Below are 19,721 nucleotides of genomic sequence, written 5' to 3' on the forward strand. Positions count from 1 at the left end.
AATATGTCAGGACAATACCAAAATATCATTCCATACCCTTTGATTTTCTGTTCTTTCTGTCGTTGTATATGAAAACCACTCCCGTGTGTGTGTGTGAGAGTGTGTGTAAGAGAGAGTGTGTGTGACCTCTCCACTGTGCAGATATAAAGCCGCGCTTAAATGTGATTTCTATAATGACTTTTCATCAAATCCAACACTTCAACCAGAATATCTCTGAAAAACAAAACGCGTCCCACATCACCTCGACAGAATGAAGCTTTTAAAACCTGACGTTCCATTATTCCACATCCTCTCACCACTCCGGGTTCCACTCAGCACCGCTCTTGTGCAGTAATACACGCAGCTCTTTCTCCGAGTCTGAGCACATGACAGGTCACGGTGCACTACAGAAATAATGGAATTGACAGAGTGTACGTAGTGGAGGTGTTCAACTCAACTGCAGCAGCCTGACTGGAACCTGCCATGTCTTTGTGATGGACAGGAAGCACGTTTCATTACAGACACAGCGTCCTGGTTCTCCCATTTACTGACTGTTCTTGTTGAACCTTCTAAAAGCAGACAAGCGGCAACAATTTATTTTTTTTAAAAAGGTAAAAAATTCTGATTACAGATGAAAACGACCAAAAATCACACTCTTAAAGCTTTGATGTAAAATCCTACTACACCATTTTCCAATCAGAGACGGTTCCAAGTACTTTACAGATGAACGCTTAATTATGTATACACCATCCAAAAATGAGACTCATCAACAACGGCACTCTAAGAAACTTTAGAACTCTTAAAGGCTTGACGTAGAACTCGACCAGTGTTTGCTTTTCAGAAAGAGTTCCAAGTTGAACACTTTACAGAAGAACATTAAATTATACAGTGGTGCTTGAAAGTTTGTGAACCCTTTAGAATTTTCTATATTTCTGCATAAATATGACCTAAAACATCATCAGATTTTCACACAAGTCCTAAAAGTAGATAAAGAGAACCCAGATAAACAAATGAGACAAAAATATTATACTTGGTCATTTATTTATTGAGGAAAATGATCCAATATTACATATCTGTGAGGGGCAAAAGTATGTGAACCCTTGCTTTCAGTATCTGGTGTGACCCCCTTATGCAGCAATAACTGCAACTAAACATTTGCGGTAACTGTTGATCAGTCCTGCACACCGGCTTGGAGGAATTTTAGCCCGTTCCTCCGTACAGAACAGCTTCAACTCTGGGATGTTGGTGGGTTTCCTCACATGAACTGCTCGCTTCAGGTCCTTCCACAACATTTCCATTGGATTAAGGTCAGGACTTTGACTTGGCCATTCCAAAACATTAACTTTATTCTTCTTTAACCATTCTTTGGTAGAACAACTTGTGTGCTTAGGGTCATTGTCTTGCTGCATGACCCACCTTCTCTTGAGATTCAGTTCATGGACAGATGTCCTGACATTTTCCTTTAGAATTTGCTGGTATAATTCAGAATTCATTGTTCCATCAATAATGGCAAGCCGTCCTGGCCCAGATGCAGCAAAACAGGCCCAAACCATGATACTACCACCACCATGTTTCACAGATGGGCTAAGGTTCTTATGCTGGAATGCAGTGTTTTCCTTTCTCCAAACATAACGCTTCTCATTTAAACCAAAAAGTTCTATTTTGGTCTCATCCGTCCACAAAACATTTTTCCAATAGCCTTCTGGCTCATCCCTGTGATCTTTAACAAACTGCAGACGAGCAGCAATGTTCTTTTTGGAGAGCAGTGGCTTTCTCCTTGCAACCCTGCCATGCACACCATTGTTGTTCAGTGTTCTCCTGATGGTGGACTCATGAACATTAACATTAGCCAATGTGAGAGAGGCCTTCAGTTGCTTAGAAGTTACCCTGGGGTCCTTTGTGACCTCGCCGACTATTACACACCTTGCTCTTGGAGTGATCTTTGTTGGTCGACCACTCCTGAGGAGGGTAACAATGGTCTTGAATTTCCTCCATTTGTACACAGTCTGTCTGACTGTGGATTGGTGGAGTCCAAACTCTTTAGAGATGGTTTTGTAGCCTTTTCCAGCCTGATGAGCATCAACAACGCTTTTTCTGAGGTCCTCAGAAATCTCCTTTGTTCGTGCCATGATACACTTCCACAAACATGTGTTGTGAAGATCAGACTTTGATAGATCCCTGTTCTTTAAATAAAACAGGGTGCCCACTCACACCTGATTGTCATCCCATTGATTGAAAACACCTGACTCTAATTTCACCTTCAAATTAACTGCTAATCCTAGAGGTTCACATACTTTTGCCACTCACAGATATGTAATATTGGATCATTTTCCTCAATAAATAAATGACCAAGTATAATATTTTTGTCTCATTTGTTTAACTGGGTTCTCTTTATCTACTTTTAGGACTCGTGTGAAAATCTGATGATGTTTTAGGTCATATTTATGCAGAAATATAGAAAATTCTAAAGGGTTCACAAACTTTCAAGCACATCAAGTACACCATCTAATATGACAAACTTTTGAACCATTAATGGTTCTTTGCTTGTTCTTCTTGGTGAATTATTAAATATCTGGTGTAGAACTCTCCAGCAGTGTTTGCCTTTCAGAAAGAGTTCCAAGTAGAACACTTTACAGAGGAACCTTTAATTAAACACCATCTAAAATGACATGAACCTTTAGGACCATGAATGGTTCTTCAGTTGTTCCTCTTGGTGAACTCTTAAAGGTTTGCCTTTCAGAAAGAGTTCCAAGAAGAATCTTTAATTATACCCCATCCAAAATGACACTCTTAGAAACTTTAGTCCTATTAACGGTTCTTTGGTTGGTCCTCTAGAAGAACCATTAACAGTTTGATGTCGAGCCAAACAACAGCATTTCAAGGGTTTCTAGGAGATGGTTCAGAAGGAGTGACGCTTTTAGAAGCTTGAGAACCATTAAGAGTTGTTTGGTTGTCACTCTGAGGGAACCCTTATACTGTAGGTTTAATGTAGAACCGTAGAAAAAGCGGTTCCTTATCAGAAAGTGTTCCAAGTAGAGAGATAGTCTGAAGAAACCCTTAATGCTTCTTAGTGTTCTGTTTGGATAGTGTATGATTAAGCATTCCTCCAAAAAATATATATCATGTAGAAATATTTGATCCATTACTGGTTCCTTGGTTGTCCTTTGGGGGGAAGGAGAGCCCTACAAGAGTTTCCCTAAAAGAAAGCGTTCCAAGTAGAACCCTTTCAGGAACCTGCGTTTTAGGTTCCATGTTTTGAGATACTGTTATGTGAGTGAAATATCACAAACCTGTGTAAGTCCAATCTGTGGAATAAAACAGTCGTTGTAAGCAGAGCCTGGTGTTGGTGTGGTGTTTATCATTGTGTGGGTGTGCAGCAATCATCTGCAGAAGGTCATCTGGAGGTCATTCGGAAAATTGTCAAGGCAATGCAGAGAGCAAGAAGATCAATAGGTCACTGCTGGCGAAAACCTCAGTGAGAATGTGGTGCAGTGAAAGAATTACTCTGTGTGTGTGTGTGTGTGTGTGTGTGTGTGTGTGTGTGTGTGTGTGTGTGTGTGTGTGTGTGTGTGCCGTTGCAGTATAATGAGTGAGAGTGTATGTGGGTGGAAATTAAGTGTAAAGCAGGAAAAATGGAGAATAGTTGACAACTCCAGTGTTCCACAGCACTGTTGCGTTCTGCACTCTGATTGGTCCGAAGGTGTTGATTAATTTTCTATAACAGCAGCTCTGACAGTTGTGCAGGTTTATATTAACATGTTATGGTTCCTAGAGTGTCCCAGAAGTCTCCATACAGCGGAGAAGTTAAAACTTTTCCGCAAAATGTCTTCCAAAATTTATCACACTTAATTTACGGGTTTTTTTTTTTTCAGATAGCCTTTAACAAAAGAATAATGTATTGAAATCATTCCCATGGTTACAGCATAAAGATCATTTAAGGGAACACATTCAAAGTGAAGTTGCATGCATCACACCAGATGTGTTAACACGAGCTCAGCGTGAGTGTGAGAGCCGCCGCCGTGTGTGTTTACAAAGAAATGACAATCACATAGAGGATGTTTTCTAATCAAGTTATGTTTTGCTACAAAAAAAAGAATTTCCTCTACGTATGGAGACTTTTGGGACTCGATTACATTTTACATTATTACAGTGATTACATTTTTACATTATTACATTATTGAGATTTGCGTTATTACTTTGATTATCTTTTACGTTATTAAGTCAATTATGATTTATGATATTATGTTGATTATTTTACAATTATTCACTGAAGGTGAAGTGAATATCGGTGAATAATATCCAAGTCGAAGTTATTATTCGCTGATATTCACTGAGCCTGAGGCGGATAATAGTTTTAGTATAAATACACGAGTGATTTTTACAAAAAGTCATATTAAAAATCATTCATCTCAGTCTTCTAAAGTAGCATGTAAATGTAATAACTTTGCGGCGCAGACTTGTGTCACTGATCTACGCTGAGTCACATAAAATACTTTGTTTTGAAATCGATAAAATAAATCCCAACTCCACCTGACCTTTGAATAGTTTTCGAACAAACTTCGGAGCATCTTTAGTGCTTTTATTTTAGGAACAGCGTTTTCTTTCATCATTTATAATTCTTCCTCACTTACGGTGACGAAGTGATTGGACGCCATTTTGTCGAGTTGCTTGAGGTGATTATTGAGAAATAGTCTGAATCTCTCGACCAATCAGCGCGTGCGATTCGTTTTATCACCTCTGTATTTATACTAATGAGTTATTACATGATCTTTAACGTTGTCAATTATCTATTATGTTATTCCATTCAGATTTACGTTATTGCATCAATTAAGTTTTACATTATTGCACTGATTATCTTTTATATTTTGTTATTACATTGATTTGTTTTACATGATTACACTGATGATGTTTTGTTATTGCGTCAATTATGATTTACATTATTATGTTTATGTTTTACGCTATTACATTATCTTTAAAGCTAGACTGCCTTTCAGATTTTTCAAGTGTAGGTCATAAAAAGAATTTTCCCCGACACCTAATTATTTTTGTTAAGTGACTGAAAGCTACTGAATTCGAATCACAGACTTCCAATTTTATTCTTTTTTTTTTAAATAGAACAATTAATGACTTTATCTCCACGTGGCCCTAAATTCTCTGCTATTTTTTCCTGCTTCACCATGACCCAATACAAGATACTACATCATGCACCATCATGTGGTGGGCTTTCCCCGTTCACGCAAGGCATTGTGGGATGCAAATTTGAAACAGGAGAGAAAAATGGAGGGCGTGAGTGTGTGAATGAAACGTGAAAGACCGACTACAGTAATGGAAAGAAAGCGAGAAGAAAAGATGTTATGTTATATACAAAGGAAAGGAAACGCAGGACCAAACTAATAAATATGGGCGCTCAGCGAGCACCTCGGTGTGATCAGCTGTTCGTTTAGCGACAGAATGATGGAACTGTCAGTGCACGCTCAAAGGGAAACCTGTAGATGGCAGTAATGCGACACTGTGGATGCCAGCTGCTGTAAAACCCAAAAGAAGAAGAAGAAGGTAAACCTGCGCATGCGCACACGGACTTCCTCTGTCTGCTTGCCTGCGCCAAGCGAGCGATTTCATGCACATTATTTGCTTTAATCCACTCAAATTAAATAACTTCCCAGCCACAGAATGGCCTGATATTTTGTAAGATATTACAGAAATAAACAGATATCACAATCACCACATTTCAGAGTGAACTAAATTTCACCGATGTTCTTAAATCGAAAAGCCGTCTAGCTTTAACATTTACACGATTTTGTCAATTAAATTTTAAGTTATTATGTTGATTATCTTTTACTTTATGACATTGATTATATTTAGCGTTATTACGTTGATTATGTTTTAATGTTCTGTCATTACGTTGTTCACCTGTTCCTCAACCTGCCCAGAGATGCTGCAAATCATACAAAACACATACACGTAAAACATTAACGTGAAGAAGTCTCATCTTTGCAGTGTCATCGCTGTTAACAGGACATTCCTTATTACTCACCCGGGGTCATTCCTCACTTCTCAGCACACACTATAAATTAATGCGACAGGAAAATCAACACAAATGCCTGAAACATACATGTGAATGAAATCTCATCCTTCACCCTGGCGTACGTACCGTTTCTAATCAGCAAAGCATTCAGCTGCCTTCATGTTGCCTTGAGAACAGTTTTATAACTGGATCTTTAATGAGAAAAGAAAGTTGTGAATAGCATTTTTATGAGCATATTGAATTCAGGATGAAGTGTAAAGACTGAAGGACAAAGCCACATCACTTAGAGTTAAACAGTAAAAAGGGAAATAAGGAAAAAATAATCATGTTTATATTCATTATATGTATCGCAGGCGGCACAGTGGTGTAGTGGTTAGCGCTGTCGCCTCACAGCAAGAAGGTCCGGGTTCGAGCCCCGTGGCTGGCGAGGGCCTTTCTGTGCGGAGTTTGCATGTTCTCCCCGTGTCCGCGTGGGTTTCCTCCGGGTGCTCCGGTTTCCCCCACAGTCCAAAGACATGCAGGTTAGGTTAACTGGTGACTCTAAATTGAGCGTAGGTGTGAATGTGAGTGTGAATGGTTGTCTGTGTCTATGTGTCAGCCCTGTGATGACCTGGCGACTTGTCCAGGGTGAACCCCGCCTTTCGCCCGTAGTCAGCTGGGATAGGCTCCAGCTCGCCTGCGACCCTGTAGAACAGGATAAATCGGCTAGAGATAATGAGATGAGATGAGATGAGATGAGATATGTATCGCAGATTTTATTGAGGGTCAAAAGGATACATTTGCATCCACTACTGTTGTTTTAAAAAACAAAAAAAATCTATTTTCAGATTGAATACACAGAATGATATGAATAAGAAATATCACCACTGAATTATTTTACTTTTATCTTATCTCATTATCTCTAGCCGCTTTATCCTTCTACAGGGTCGCAGGCGAGCTGGAGCCTATCCCAGCTGACTACGGGCGAAAGGCGGGGTACACCCTGGACAAGTCGCCAGGTCATCACAGGGCTGACACATAGACACAGACAACCATTCACACTCACATTCACACCTACGCTCAATTTAGAGTCACCAGTTAACCTAACCTGCATGTCTTTTGGACTGTGGGGGAAACCGGAGCACCCGGAGGAAACCCACACGGACACGGGGAGAACATGCAAACTCTGCACAGAAAGGCCCTCGCCGGCCACGGGGCTCGAACCCGGACCTTCTTGCTGTGAGGCGACAGTGCTAACCACTACACCACCGTGCCGCCCTATTTTACTTTTATTTTACATTAAAATTATTCTTTCACAAAGAAAATTAACATGGCCCTTCCCATTTACAGCTTGACATTTTACTATTTAAAATGCCTTTTTCGTGTCCCTGTACATTTAACTGATTCAGGAGAAAAGGAAATGCAGGATGTTCCTCTCTCCTTGTTACTTTTCTTAATTTTTTAAACAGATTTTTTGCTGAATGTTCCACGAATGGTGTTTTTTTTCCTCTCCAGGGTTCCATTTAAACACTTTATAAAATGATTTCATTCTCACAAAATGACACGAAGCATAAAATTCACGTTAATTTCAGTAGTTAGCAGTTTGTAGGCAGAATTCAGCTCAAGGTTTCTGAAAGTTTTGTGATCTTGTGAGGGTCTCTTGAAAGAAGCGAGATTGGCAGAATAATTGAAATAATAATAGAATAATAATCATCTGAAGGAGTTCATGAGTTCATTTTGTGAGAATTATGGTCATTTGAGAACAAAAAGACTTCAAGATATGTGAAATATGCAAGTCTCTGTTCATGAGCTGTTACTATAGAAACACCATCGTATTACACATGTTCCTGACCCTGGTCCTGGAGAACCTCCTGAACTTCCTGCGTCTGCTAGTGTTTCCACTTTAACTCACACACACTGGGCTGTTGATTAGCAGATTAATTGAACCAGCTGGAGGGAAAACACTGAAATGTGCAGGACAGAAGGTTCTCCAGGACCAGCGTTTGGAACACGTGGATATACGTTATTATTCTATCCACATTGACTGGATATTAGTAACCATGCGCTCTGATTGGCTACTCTACTACTAGGATATCAGCTCATATACCGTGAGTAAAGAAAAACAAAATGGCGGAGCGTGTTGCTGAAGCAACTGAGGATGAAATAAAAACTCTACAAGAAAACAAAACCTCCAAAATTATCAAGTATTTAAAAGAAGCAGAAATAGCTAAAAGAATATAGTAAATTGTTTGTTTTCCCTCCCAATATCTCCTGTTCCACACTCCAGCCCAGACGGTGGCGGTAATGCACCTTTAAAGGATATGGGACATGGATTTTTTTCTGGGTATAATTATATATAAAGGACATAAGAAATGCCATCTAAATCACTGCAGGGCGTCAAAAACGTGAAAATCATCACATTATTCAACTTTTTTATACATCAGCGTAAAACAATGATTCGTTAATTAGCTAGGTGGTCACGTGACCTGTGACGTCACAAAAACTTTCCAAGGAGCCAGCGCTTGGGAATCTAATGTAAACAGGTTACCGAAATGGACACCATTGACAGTCAGTGCGTTTACACGCACATAGAGAGAATCGAATTTCTGCCGTTGCTCGACTGAAATCGAAGTTCAAAATGCCATGTATACACCTTAATTCGGCTGAAATTGAACCGAACTTGATTTCTCGGAATCGAGCTACACGACCTTGGTTATGCGATTTCTGCCGAGCTACTTAGTGCATGTAAACCCTATTGAGCTACGTATTCGAGCTACTTACTTCAGCACTGCCCCTTCCGGAAGTGACGAGTGACGAGACCACAAGGGAAACACAACAGCCTCGGTCGGCATGACAATGAATCATGACAACAGCATGAATCTTTTCTTTTTGTGGCATTGTTTGCACTGTTAAAATTTAGCTCACTTACTGTATCACCAAATACATCTGTACAGCTGTTGCATAGCTGTGAATTGTGTACATAAACAAGTCACTGTATTTGTGTGTGTGTGTGTGTGTGTATATATATATATATATGTCCAACATCTGAAGAATGTCAATAAAAGCAAAACAATTGAACTTTTTGTGTGTTTATTAAGACATAAGTTAAATTGTAAGCAAAAAATTGACTTTAGAAAAATATTATTGTGCAAAATAAGTTGTCTTACAAAACAGTGGTCTGCGCCGGACAGTTTGTAGCCATACAGTCTGTTAGAGCAAGCCTAACAGCTTGAACATGGAACTGCCAGTGTTGCCAGATTGGGGGTTTTAAGTGCATTTTAGCGGATTTGAACATGTTTTGGGCTCGAATACGTCAGCAGTATCTGGCAACACTATAGCTCTTCTTCATGACGACAACCGGAAGTGTACCAACATGATGGGGCGTGTAGCACCACGTGTGGCTCGGGTCCACAATGCACCTTGCACAATAGCCCGATTTCACTTGTGCATGTAGGATTGGATTTCTCTGGCACCCCTGCTGGGACCCTTTGCTCAATTACCGACAGCAGCTCAATTTGGACGTGCATGTAAACGTACTGAGTGATATTCCTGATGTTTCACAGAGATGTGAAGTTAGACCCTATCAATTCGAACCGATAGCTGGAAATTCACATGAACATGGATCTTGTCTTTACTCTGACGGGTCAGATGATTCTGAGAGTGAGAGTTCATTCAATCCCCATGAAACTGAAAGCGGTCGGCTCGATAACACTTCCTGGTAAGTTAAAAACAATTCTGCTCAAAGGCTAATGATCTGTTGAAAGAAGTATTATTTTTGTATCATACATTGAAAGTTCATCATAGATCTAGCTAAAGTCCGTTGCAAGCTAGTTTTTTTTGCTGATATTTTTCGAGATTGATTGAGATACAATGCTTCCAGAGTCCGAGATGAAAACATTCAAAATGGCGAAACGCCATCACACAGCCAACAACACTACGCCATTTGGCGAAAGAGATGAAAATTAAGAAAAGTTAAACAAACTTACCAACATAACTTAACATTTATTTAAATGTCCATTAATGTTACAGGATTTCTTGACTGTCTCTACAGTTGTAGGAATGTTAGGCCCTGTATATTATGGCGCCATCAGTGCCTCCATGAACCCGGCTATACGGCCTCTTAAATTTGGCTTGGCAATTAATATCGCTCAGTACCTGAGTATTAATGTTGAAAGAATCCTCAGTGAAATGGTCCGAACACAGTTTGTGGGAAACAGTAGGTGCAAAGTTTTTTCTACGGCAGTAGTGAGCCCACACTTTCCTCAGCTTCGGGTCCTTGGGGAATGCAAAAATACTTACTCCAGGACATTTCCCATTGGAATTATTGCAACCATAAGCAGCACAATACACCATGATGTTCAATGTACGTTAAAGACTATAAAAACAATTTTCTTGTCATTCACTTCTCCATTCAACTACCCGCTTGTGCTGTGCCCGAAAGTTTTTGTGACGTAAGATCACGTGACAGCGGCTCTTCCGGTTGTAAAATATGCATATCGGAGCTCGAGCAGAAATGCCATATAATCATCACGAATATAACGATTTTGCTGAATTTAATAGGTGATTTTGTATTTGTTGATGCAATTAATCCATATTTTTAATGGAAAGAAACTGATATAGCGTGCTTTTATGTTTCATGTCCCATGTCCTTTAAGTTGGTTTGCCAAACGCAAAAAAAACCCTGAAGAAGAAGAAGAAGAAGAAGACCCCAAAAAATAAAAAAAGGCAACAAAATATGGAATGAAAATATTTGATGGTAACAACGTATCTTTTTTATTTTTCAAGAATTATTATTATTGTTATTATTATTATTATTATTATTATTATTATTATCATCATCGCATTTTTCACAAATTGCTCCTGTCATTTCGCCGGTTTGTTTACATTCTAACCGTAAATTATTTTGTCGGATGTTTTGTATAAAGTTTTTATTGATCGAATTTGCAAAAAATAAAAATAAAAATGCTCCGTTTCTCAGAATCCAGTGCACGTGGATAGAATAAAACAGTTATTCCACTCAATCTCGCCGTACATGGATTATAGCGCTGCGCTATCAGCTCACGTACGACTCGATTTCGTGGAATAACTGTTAATTGTTTCTATAGTAACAGCCCTTTCATAGCAACTTGCATGGTGGACACTGCATATAACCGAATCCTAATAATAAACCCATTTGTTTAATCGTAGCTACGATGAAACAAGATTTACAGATATTTAACGTTCATGGAAGGAGTCTCCAGTGTCAGCACGTCATAACATAACTTTCACGGTTTATTGGTAGCATGTCAAGCTGTCTTATCATGTCTTATTATTAATATCAAGAGAGAGAATAAACAGGGAACAACTGCTTATGGCAGCTACAGGAACTAACTTGTTTTGTTTCGTGGATGTTCCACAATGTTAAATGTAACTATAAATGGATAAAAAAGTACGTGCTTTTGTTTAAATTGCCAGCATTGCTTAATTACTGTGGCGTAAAAGGAATAAAACACTTCAGGATGTGCTGTTAAGAGAAAGTTAATCAATTTCCAGGTGGAAACCGCGACTCCGCTTAATCACACCACCACCCGGTTGTTGATTATTTTCCTGTAACAGCACACTTCGTTTGTTTGGACAGTATATCCCAGCCTAAATGAAAAATAAAAGCTCGAGCTTTTATTACACCCTGCTCTCTTACCTTCGTTAGTCTGGAGAGATCCTCAAGGACTGATAATGAAAACTTGCTCTAAGAACACGAAGTACACTGTCAGAAATAGGGGTACAGTAGGAGTCCAGTTCTGTCCCCCAGTCGGCACTAATGTACCCGCTAGGGCCCAGTACTGGACCTTAAGGTAACTATTACCCCTTTTCCACCAAATCAGTTCCAGGGCTGGTTCGGGGCCAGTGCTGGTGCTGGTTCACAACTCGTTCAACTTGCGAGCCAGCTGAGAACCAGTTTGCTTTTCCATAGCTCGCGGTGCTAAGGGAAGCTGCGTCATTACGTCGCTGTATACGTCAGTTACGTCGCTGTATACGTCAGTTACATCGCTACGTTTGCATAAACCTTGGCGCGAATATCGAAGCAAAAACAACGCGGAAGAAGCAGCAGCAGCAACAACAATAATAATAATGGATGACTTCGCGTTTGTACAGCTGCTGCTTCTCGTCGCTTAAAAATGGCGATCTTTCGCGGTCTTGTTGTTATTATTGTTGGTCTTAACAACTCCGACCCCCCCGCTGACGTAAGCGGTTCTTTCAGAGAGTTGGTGCTAGCCTGGAACCGGTTTTTCTGGCCCCAGAGCCAGTTCTTTGTCAGTGGAAACAGAAAACCCGGTTCCAAACTAAGCAGTGGCCCCGAACCAGCCCTGGAACTGCTTTGGTGGAAAAGGGGCATGTGTGCACCTTTTTAGGTCCATAAAGTTACTTATATGTTCCCAAGCAGTATATAGAGTACAGATAAGTACCTTAGAGGGTACTGATTCAGTAAGACAGTGTACACCTTAAGGTACCACAAAGTACTTTATTTTCTGAGCATGTCCAGGCGTCTGGGAGACACGTGAACATTCTAATGACAAAAAGAACATGATGGATTATTTCTTATATTTATGAGCCTTTATTACTTATTATATCTCACGATACATGATATCACAATAAAAATCTGGCCTTAATGCAAAGAGCTCAGTGTGTATCTGCTGTGTTTGACATTTATAAATTAAACTCTCTCTATATGTTTCTGATACACTGATGGTGTTGTTTTCAGATACATATTCCAGCTGGATGTGCAGAAAGATTTAACTCTACTCATAATCACTTATCACAGTTAGTTAGTTAGTTAGATCAATAACAGAAGATAAGCTACAGAGAGTCACAGCCGTTTCACAACACGATACAAACCCTAAATTAGATTAGATGAACTAATATGAGCAAAAATCCACCAGCAGGGAGCGAATGAGACTCGAGACTGAGAAGAAGCCGGCTGTTTGATATGAAGTCCGCAATTACCTCGCTCAATTGGATAATTACAGGTTACAATGACTCTAGAGTCGTCCTGCAAGATTGCATTGATTTGATTTGATTTTTTTTTCAAGAAGGCAGGTATCTAAGATTTTATCCAGGAATGACTTCAGAGCAAATTCAAGGTTGTTAGATGTTACTGAACAAACGTAGACCGAAGTTGGTGGTGAAGTCGTTTCACCAATGAGCAGCCTTGAACGAAGAGTGAATCAACCTCGCCTTCACGATGCGACGATCAAAAACAAGGACGTCCAGTTAATAGCTGTTAAGCCTCTCATTGAAGCTGATGCAACTCCAGCTGCAGCTCCATCCCGAAGCCCAGCCGCAGCAGATCTCCCTGAAGGTCTTCCTCATCTCCTGACTCCTGAAGGCGTAGATGAGCGGGTCGATCACTGAGTTACACATGATCAGAATCAGGTACATGTTGAAGTGCGACATGAAGCAGACACAGTACGGGTTCCTGGGGCAAGAGATCATGAGAATGAGGTGGAGAAAAAATGGTGCCCAGCACACGACGAACACCCCAAGCAGGATAGTAAGCGTCACGGCGCCCTTCATGTTGGCCGCCTGCCACACTGGGCCGTTCCCTGGTAAAGCGGCGATGCGTTTCATGTGAAGCCGTGCCAGTAGGAACATGTGCACGTAAAGCGAGGCCATGAGGGCCAGCATGGTGAAGAACATGCTGATGAGGCAGATGAGGACTGTCGCGCTCTCTGAGTAGATGATGAAGAGTACACCGGATGCTGAGCAGAAGCTCCAGATGCATACGATGATGAGCGCTGCTCGACGCTGGGTCATGATGTTGTGGTAGCGCAGGGCATAGAAAATGGTCACGTAGCGGTCCACAGCGATAGCCAGGAGACTCCAAATGGAGGCCAGGAGTGAGCTGCAGATCATGGAGTCAAACACGTTGTCCATGCTTTTCACAATGTCTCCAGAGATGGTCAGGTTGCCGCTGGTGATCAGTGCCATCACAGCCGTTTCCGTCGCGTTCGACACGCTCACCAGCAGGTCAGCCACCGCCAGGCTGCAGATGAAGAAGTACATGGGTGAGTGGAAGTTCTTGTTCTTGATTATGGCTGCGATGACCAGGATGTTCTCCAGAAGGCTGACCAACCCTAGCGTGATGAAGACCTCAGTGGAGATCAACAGCTGCTCGTAGCAGCCTGACGCAGAGTTCCTTTCCCCTGAGGTGGCTTTGTTTCCAATCTGCACGCCCAGGCTGTGGTTCCGGTAGGCATGGTGCAGCCCGTGGTGCTCAGAGATGTTCATATCTGCAGGATCTCCTCAACACGGTCCTCAGCTTTCTATCTACTCCAGCATTTATTCTACACTGCGAGTCTTTTCCATGTCCTCCATCTCTGTCTGAGTTCTAAAGGAATCTAAAGAGACGCTCTTTCTCTGTGCACAGAAGTCCCTGTGTCATCCTCGAGCATCAGCGAGCTTTCCAGCAGCTATTATTTAACTCTCACACACTCTGTCCTCCTCATGCGTGACAAAATGAGAGAGCAGTATTTGAAGGAATATGGAAAGAGAGAGCCTTAAAGGAGGGTTGAGGTTGAGAGAAAGCAACTGAAGAAATAAAAGAAGAGGAAGAAAAAGAAGAAGGGGAAGATGCAGGAATCTGAGGTAGGCACCTGATCTCTGGAGCATCTGATGGCAGATTGACACTTTCCCTCTTAGCCCTTGTTCTGCACTGTGATCACTGACTCCTCCTCTATCTCCAGCATCCAATCAGAGACTGTGCAAAAGAGAAGAACTGCACAAGCTTATACACACGTACAGGATATAAACAAGTGAATTATGGAGCTTTTAATACAGAAACTTTTGATCAGGATCTAATTGCGTGCACAGGTTGTTTATTTCCTCCCAGTCTCTCGTTAAGGAGATCTGCGCATTGGTGATCCCAGGTCTGTCCTCCTTCTCCTGCTCGCTGTGCCTCGTTGATCAAACAGCTCTGAGTGAAAGGAAGAGATTAAACCCGAGTATGTGTGGCATTGGCGATGCAGCTGGCGTCCTCTGTCTTTTCAGTTCGATACGTGGCTGGACTTTAGTGAGTGAAGTGCTCGTAGTGTTAGAATACAGCAAATAGGATTATGGTCCTGAAGATTTGGGATACAGCATGCAATTATATCAAGAGGACGGTCCTTGTTGCAGTCAGTGCTCTGTGAAAAAGGACGAGGAAGAGTATAGGCGAGGATATGCCGAGCCTTTAGGTTCATCTTACATATTAACACTATAAATAATTCACAAAATAACAAAAACATATTAATTTATTGATTGATTGATGTTTTATGAGAGAAATAATCACCTGCATTCACCGACATTCATTCCGTCATTGAGTAAAATTAATCCCAACATGAGCAACAAGTTTGTGTCCAAATTTTGAAATGAGCCTGAAGCAAGTTTTAAAGCAATAGTTCGGGATTTTTGACATGAATCTGTATGGCATCCCCGTCAACAGTGTCGTGCAAATACACTGACTTACCCCCGACAGCATCCTGTGAGTCCAGTTCTTGTCCAGTTTTGGTCCAGACGAAAGTAGTCCGGCAAGTTTGTTGGGGTCACGAAAGTAAAACGTTTTTCGTCTCAAAACAGTATGTGTTCAAAAGAGTGATATATTTGCATCACAAAACCATTGCCAAATAAAAAGTCAGACCTCGAAATTATTTGGCGCTATATTTTGTCTCCCTCGGTATCACTGCGCGCTGTCATGTTGACATCTGCGCAGGAATCAACACCTTTCCCATTGTTTGGTAGTGATTAGGAGTTCAGATCAGCGGCGCTAACAAGCTAATTTGAGAGCTCCAGCTGCGGCTCCAGCTTGACCTTCTTCCACTTCTCTGTCCACCCTTTCTCTCTCTGCCCGTTCTAACTCCATCTGGCGAATTTCTTCATCTGTATATTGGGGTTCATAAAGATAACCCTTTGGCTGTGAGATGAAGTCAATGTTTTCAACGTCGCTGTTGTAGTCAGACATGTTGTCGCTAACTTTGCTAGCAGTAAACAATGAATGAAACAGCCGTCGCTGTCACCTGGCGGCAGCGCGCAGTGATAAGAAGGGAGAGAAAATAGTGCCAAGCGATTTCGAGGTCTGACTTTTTATTTGGCAACGGTTTTGTGATGCAAATATATCACTCTTTTGAACACATACTGTTTTGAGACGAAAAACGTTTTACTTTCGTGACCCCAACAAACTTGCCGGACTACTTTCGTCTGGACCAAAACTGGACAAGAACTGGACTCACAGCATGCTGTCAGGGGTAAGTCAGTGTGTTTGCACGACACTATTGACGGGGATGCCATACAGATTCATGTCAAAAATCCCGAACTATCCCTTTAATATTTATGACTTGAGATTATTATTATTATTATTATTATTATATCGACACTCACTGGATATGAGCAATCGCGCGCTCTGATTGGCTACTCTACTACTAGGATATCAGCTCATACACTACCGTTCAAAAGTTTCGGGTCACTTTGAAATGTCCTTATTTTTGAAAGAAAAGCACTGTTCTTTTCAATGAAGATCACTTTAAACTAATCAGAAATCCACTCTATACATTGCTAATGTGGTAAATGACTATTCTAGCTGCAAATGTCTGGTTTTTGGTGCAATATCTCCATAGGTGTATAGAGGCCCATTTCCAGCAACTCTCACTCCAGTGTTCTAATGGTACAATGTGTTTGCTCATTGCCTCAGAAGGCTAATGGATGATTAGAAAACCCTTGTACAATCATGTTAGCACAGCTGAAAACAGTTGAGCTCTTTAGAGAAGCTATAAAACTGACCTTCCTTTGAGCAGATTGAGTTTCTGGAGCATCACATTTGTGGGGTCGATTAAATGCTCAAAATGGCCAGAAAAATGTCTCGACTATATTTTCTATTCATTTTACAACTTATGGTGGGAAATAAAAGTGTGACTTTTCATGGAAAACACAACATTGTCTGGGTGACCCCAAACTTTTGAACGGTAGTGTATACCATGAGTAGAGAAAAACAAAATGGCGGCGCGTGTTGCTGAACCAACCGAGAACAAAATAAAAACTCTACTTGAAAACAAAACCCCAAAAAATACAAAAAAAGCAACAAAATATGGAATGAAAGTATTTGATGGTAAGAACATATCTTTTTTTGTTTGTTTTCAATAATAATAATAATAATAATAATTATTATTATTATTATTATTATTATTATTGCATTTTTTCACAAATTGCTCCAGTCATTTCGCCAGTTTGTTTACATTCTAAGTGGAAATGATTTTGTCGGATGTTTTGTATAAAGTTTTTGTTGGTTCAAATTTGCAAAAAATAAAAATGCTCCGTTTCTCAAAATCCAGTGAATGTGGATTGAATAAAACAGTTACTCCACTCAATCTCGTCGTACATGGATTATAGCCGACTGTCAGCTCATGGACGACTCGATTTCATGGAATAACTTAAATGTTTACAAACAGTTCTTTTTGTTGTTGTTGTTGTTGTTCCACAGCTCTGTGTGTGATTGTTGATTAATTTTCTCTAACAGCAGCTCTAACTGCAATCGCAGGTCTTTACTAACTCATTTGTTCATATATTAGCGTTTCTATAGCAACAGCTCATGCAGTGGGACTTATACACGGACGCTCCATATAATCGACACCTAATTAATAAACATGTTGTTGTTATTTAGCACAGAAAAACATCGAATCGTTAATATGGTGACGTTTTATTTCAGTAAGACGGAAACTTGCGTGTTTGTTTAACATTGACAGAAGGAGTCTCCAGTGTCAGTGCTGTATAACAGTCTTCAGGACAGAGAAGTTTTATTCATGATTTAGATTTTGTCATGGATTTGATCAACAGGTTTCTGAAAAATTAATGCAGTATGGTCGAGTGCAAAAGTTTAGGCACCCTAAGAGATAAAAATGACGTTCATTTTTGAAACACATTTCATGGATTTGACGCTGTCACAAGTCGCAGTGATCAAATAGTGTAGGTTAAAATACCGTATTAATCATGGGAACAGTTCAAAAGTTAGCATCCCCCTTGTGTGTGAATGTGAATAACCTGTACCTTACGATACTGTATCCAGACTTTCTCTTCACTCACCGGCCACTTTAATAGGAACTTGTTGTTGATTCTAAGATCCCTGTTCTTCACAGGACTGGAACTCAATGTGTTCTGTTCTGCTGTTGCATGCTGAGATGCTTTTCTGCTCACCACGGTTGTGAAGAGTGATTATATGAGTTACTATATCCTTCCTGGCAAAAAAGCTCAAACCACCTCAAATCTGTCCATTTCCCTCTGACCCTCTCTTATCAACAAGGCATTTCTTTTCACTAACTCACTCACTCAGTGTTTTTTGTTTTCCGCACCATTCTGTGTAAACTCTAGAGACTGTTGTGTGTGAAAACCCCAGGAGGAGATCAGCAGTTTCTGAAATACTCAAACCTCATACTCATCTGGCTCGAACCGACACCCATACCACAGTGAAAGAAAGAAAGTCACACTTCACTATGAGATCACAATTTTTCCCGTTCTGATGTTTGACCATCGTGAACATTAACTGAAGCTCTTGATTTGGCTCGGCTGATTAAAGAACCGCATCGAATGATGTAGGGGTGTTCCTAATAAAGTGGCTGCTGAGTGTATACACCTACCTATCTATCTTTGCGCTCTTTCTAATCTGCAGCTTTCAGTTATGATATTTAGTTTCTGCTTCTTGTTCTTCTTCTGGAAAGCCGTTTCCCCAGGAACCAGACTGTAATCACCTACATTTAGGATCCTCTCAAGCAAACAAAAAACCCACTTGTCAACCAGCACCATCTCATCTCATGCCTGTGTGACAAAATATTTAGCTTTAGGGTTGAACTTTGAGCACATCTGGTGCGTCAGATACAGACACAATCTCTGAACGCATCATGGTTAAGTTCAGGTTGTCATGAGTTTATTCCTATGTTTCCATGGCAGCATTTAATGTCCTGTCAATCAGAAAAGCTTTATACACACTGCAAAAAATGATGTCTTAGCAAGTGAAAATATCTTGAAAATAGTTGAAACGATTTAACATTTCCTATTAGAAGAATACAAGACACCAATTCTGAGATTATTAAATTAAACCTGGTTCTAGATTGCAACCGATTTATTCTAAGATGTCTGTGGCAGCGGGGGCGTGGTCAAGCACCGGTCTGTGACAGGAGGGCGGAGTCGGGGAAGGTAAGTGGCAGATTCACTTCACCTGAGAGCAATTAACCTGTGTTTGTGTGTCTTCCCAGGGACCGCGCCCTATTTAGGGAGGGAGAGCGAGAGCAGAGGAGATCTCTCCCGAACCAGACACCTGATGTGTGTGTGTGCGTGTGTCTGGGTAAAACCTCTTGTGTCCCCTGAAAAGTGGAAACAATTAAACTGTTTGTTGAACCTGATCTCTGTCCTGCCGTCCTCTGTGCTCCACCCACACCTAGGGAAGTCTACAATGTCTTATCAAGTAAAAATATCTGTCCATGCAGCAAAACCATTTCACTAATATTAAGTCATGTTCTCCTCAAATTCAGTTTTCAATTTTTTTGCAGTGCAGAGATACCTGAGATAACAGAGTCTCTCTCTGACTGGCGTGGTGGAGACGGAGTTCTATAGTGCGGTGGCTTCATCACGTACATGTTGCTTTGCATTTCTTTGATCTGTTTAGTAGCACAGAGAACCAGAATTAGAGGAACCAGTTCTCTCTCTCACACACACACACACACACACAAATATACACAACGAC

The 19,721-nt window shown here is 40.7% G+C and overlaps 1 protein-coding gene and 1 long non-coding RNA gene across 5 annotated transcripts in view; one reads left to right on the forward strand and one right to left on the reverse strand.

Moving 5' to 3' along the window:
* LOC132871448 (uncharacterized) overlaps positions 1–19,380 on the forward strand; it is a 29,805-nt gene extending 10,425 nt beyond the window's left edge. Inside the window, exon 3 of the long non-coding RNA XR_009651289.1 lies at positions 19,089–19,380. This is a non-coding gene — a long non-coding RNA (uncharacterized LOC132871448). The remainder of the gene's footprint in view (positions 1–19,088) is intronic.
* The window catches only part of mc4r (melanocortin 4 receptor), a 47,377-nt gene continuing 40,232 nt past the window's right edge, over positions 12,577–19,721 (reverse strand). For all 4 annotated transcript variants that reach the window (XM_060905612.1, XM_060905610.1, XM_060905611.1 and 1 more), the window contains 2 exons: positions 19,539–19,635; positions 12,577–14,717 (listed from right to left, as the gene is read on the reverse strand). In XM_060905612.1, the coding sequence (XP_060761595.1) occupies positions 13,232–14,248 (1,017 nt within the window). In that variant the 5' untranslated portion in view covers positions 14,249–14,717; positions 19,539–19,635 and the 3' untranslated portion in view covers positions 12,577–13,231. The remainder of the gene's footprint in view (positions 14,718–19,538; positions 19,636–19,721) is intronic.

This window comes from Neoarius graeffei, chromosome 23, assembly GCF_027579695.1.
Source record: "Neoarius graeffei isolate fNeoGra1 chromosome 23, fNeoGra1.pri, whole genome shotgun sequence".
Taxonomy (NCBI): Eukaryota; Metazoa; Chordata; class Actinopteri; order Siluriformes; family Ariidae; genus Neoarius; species Neoarius graeffei.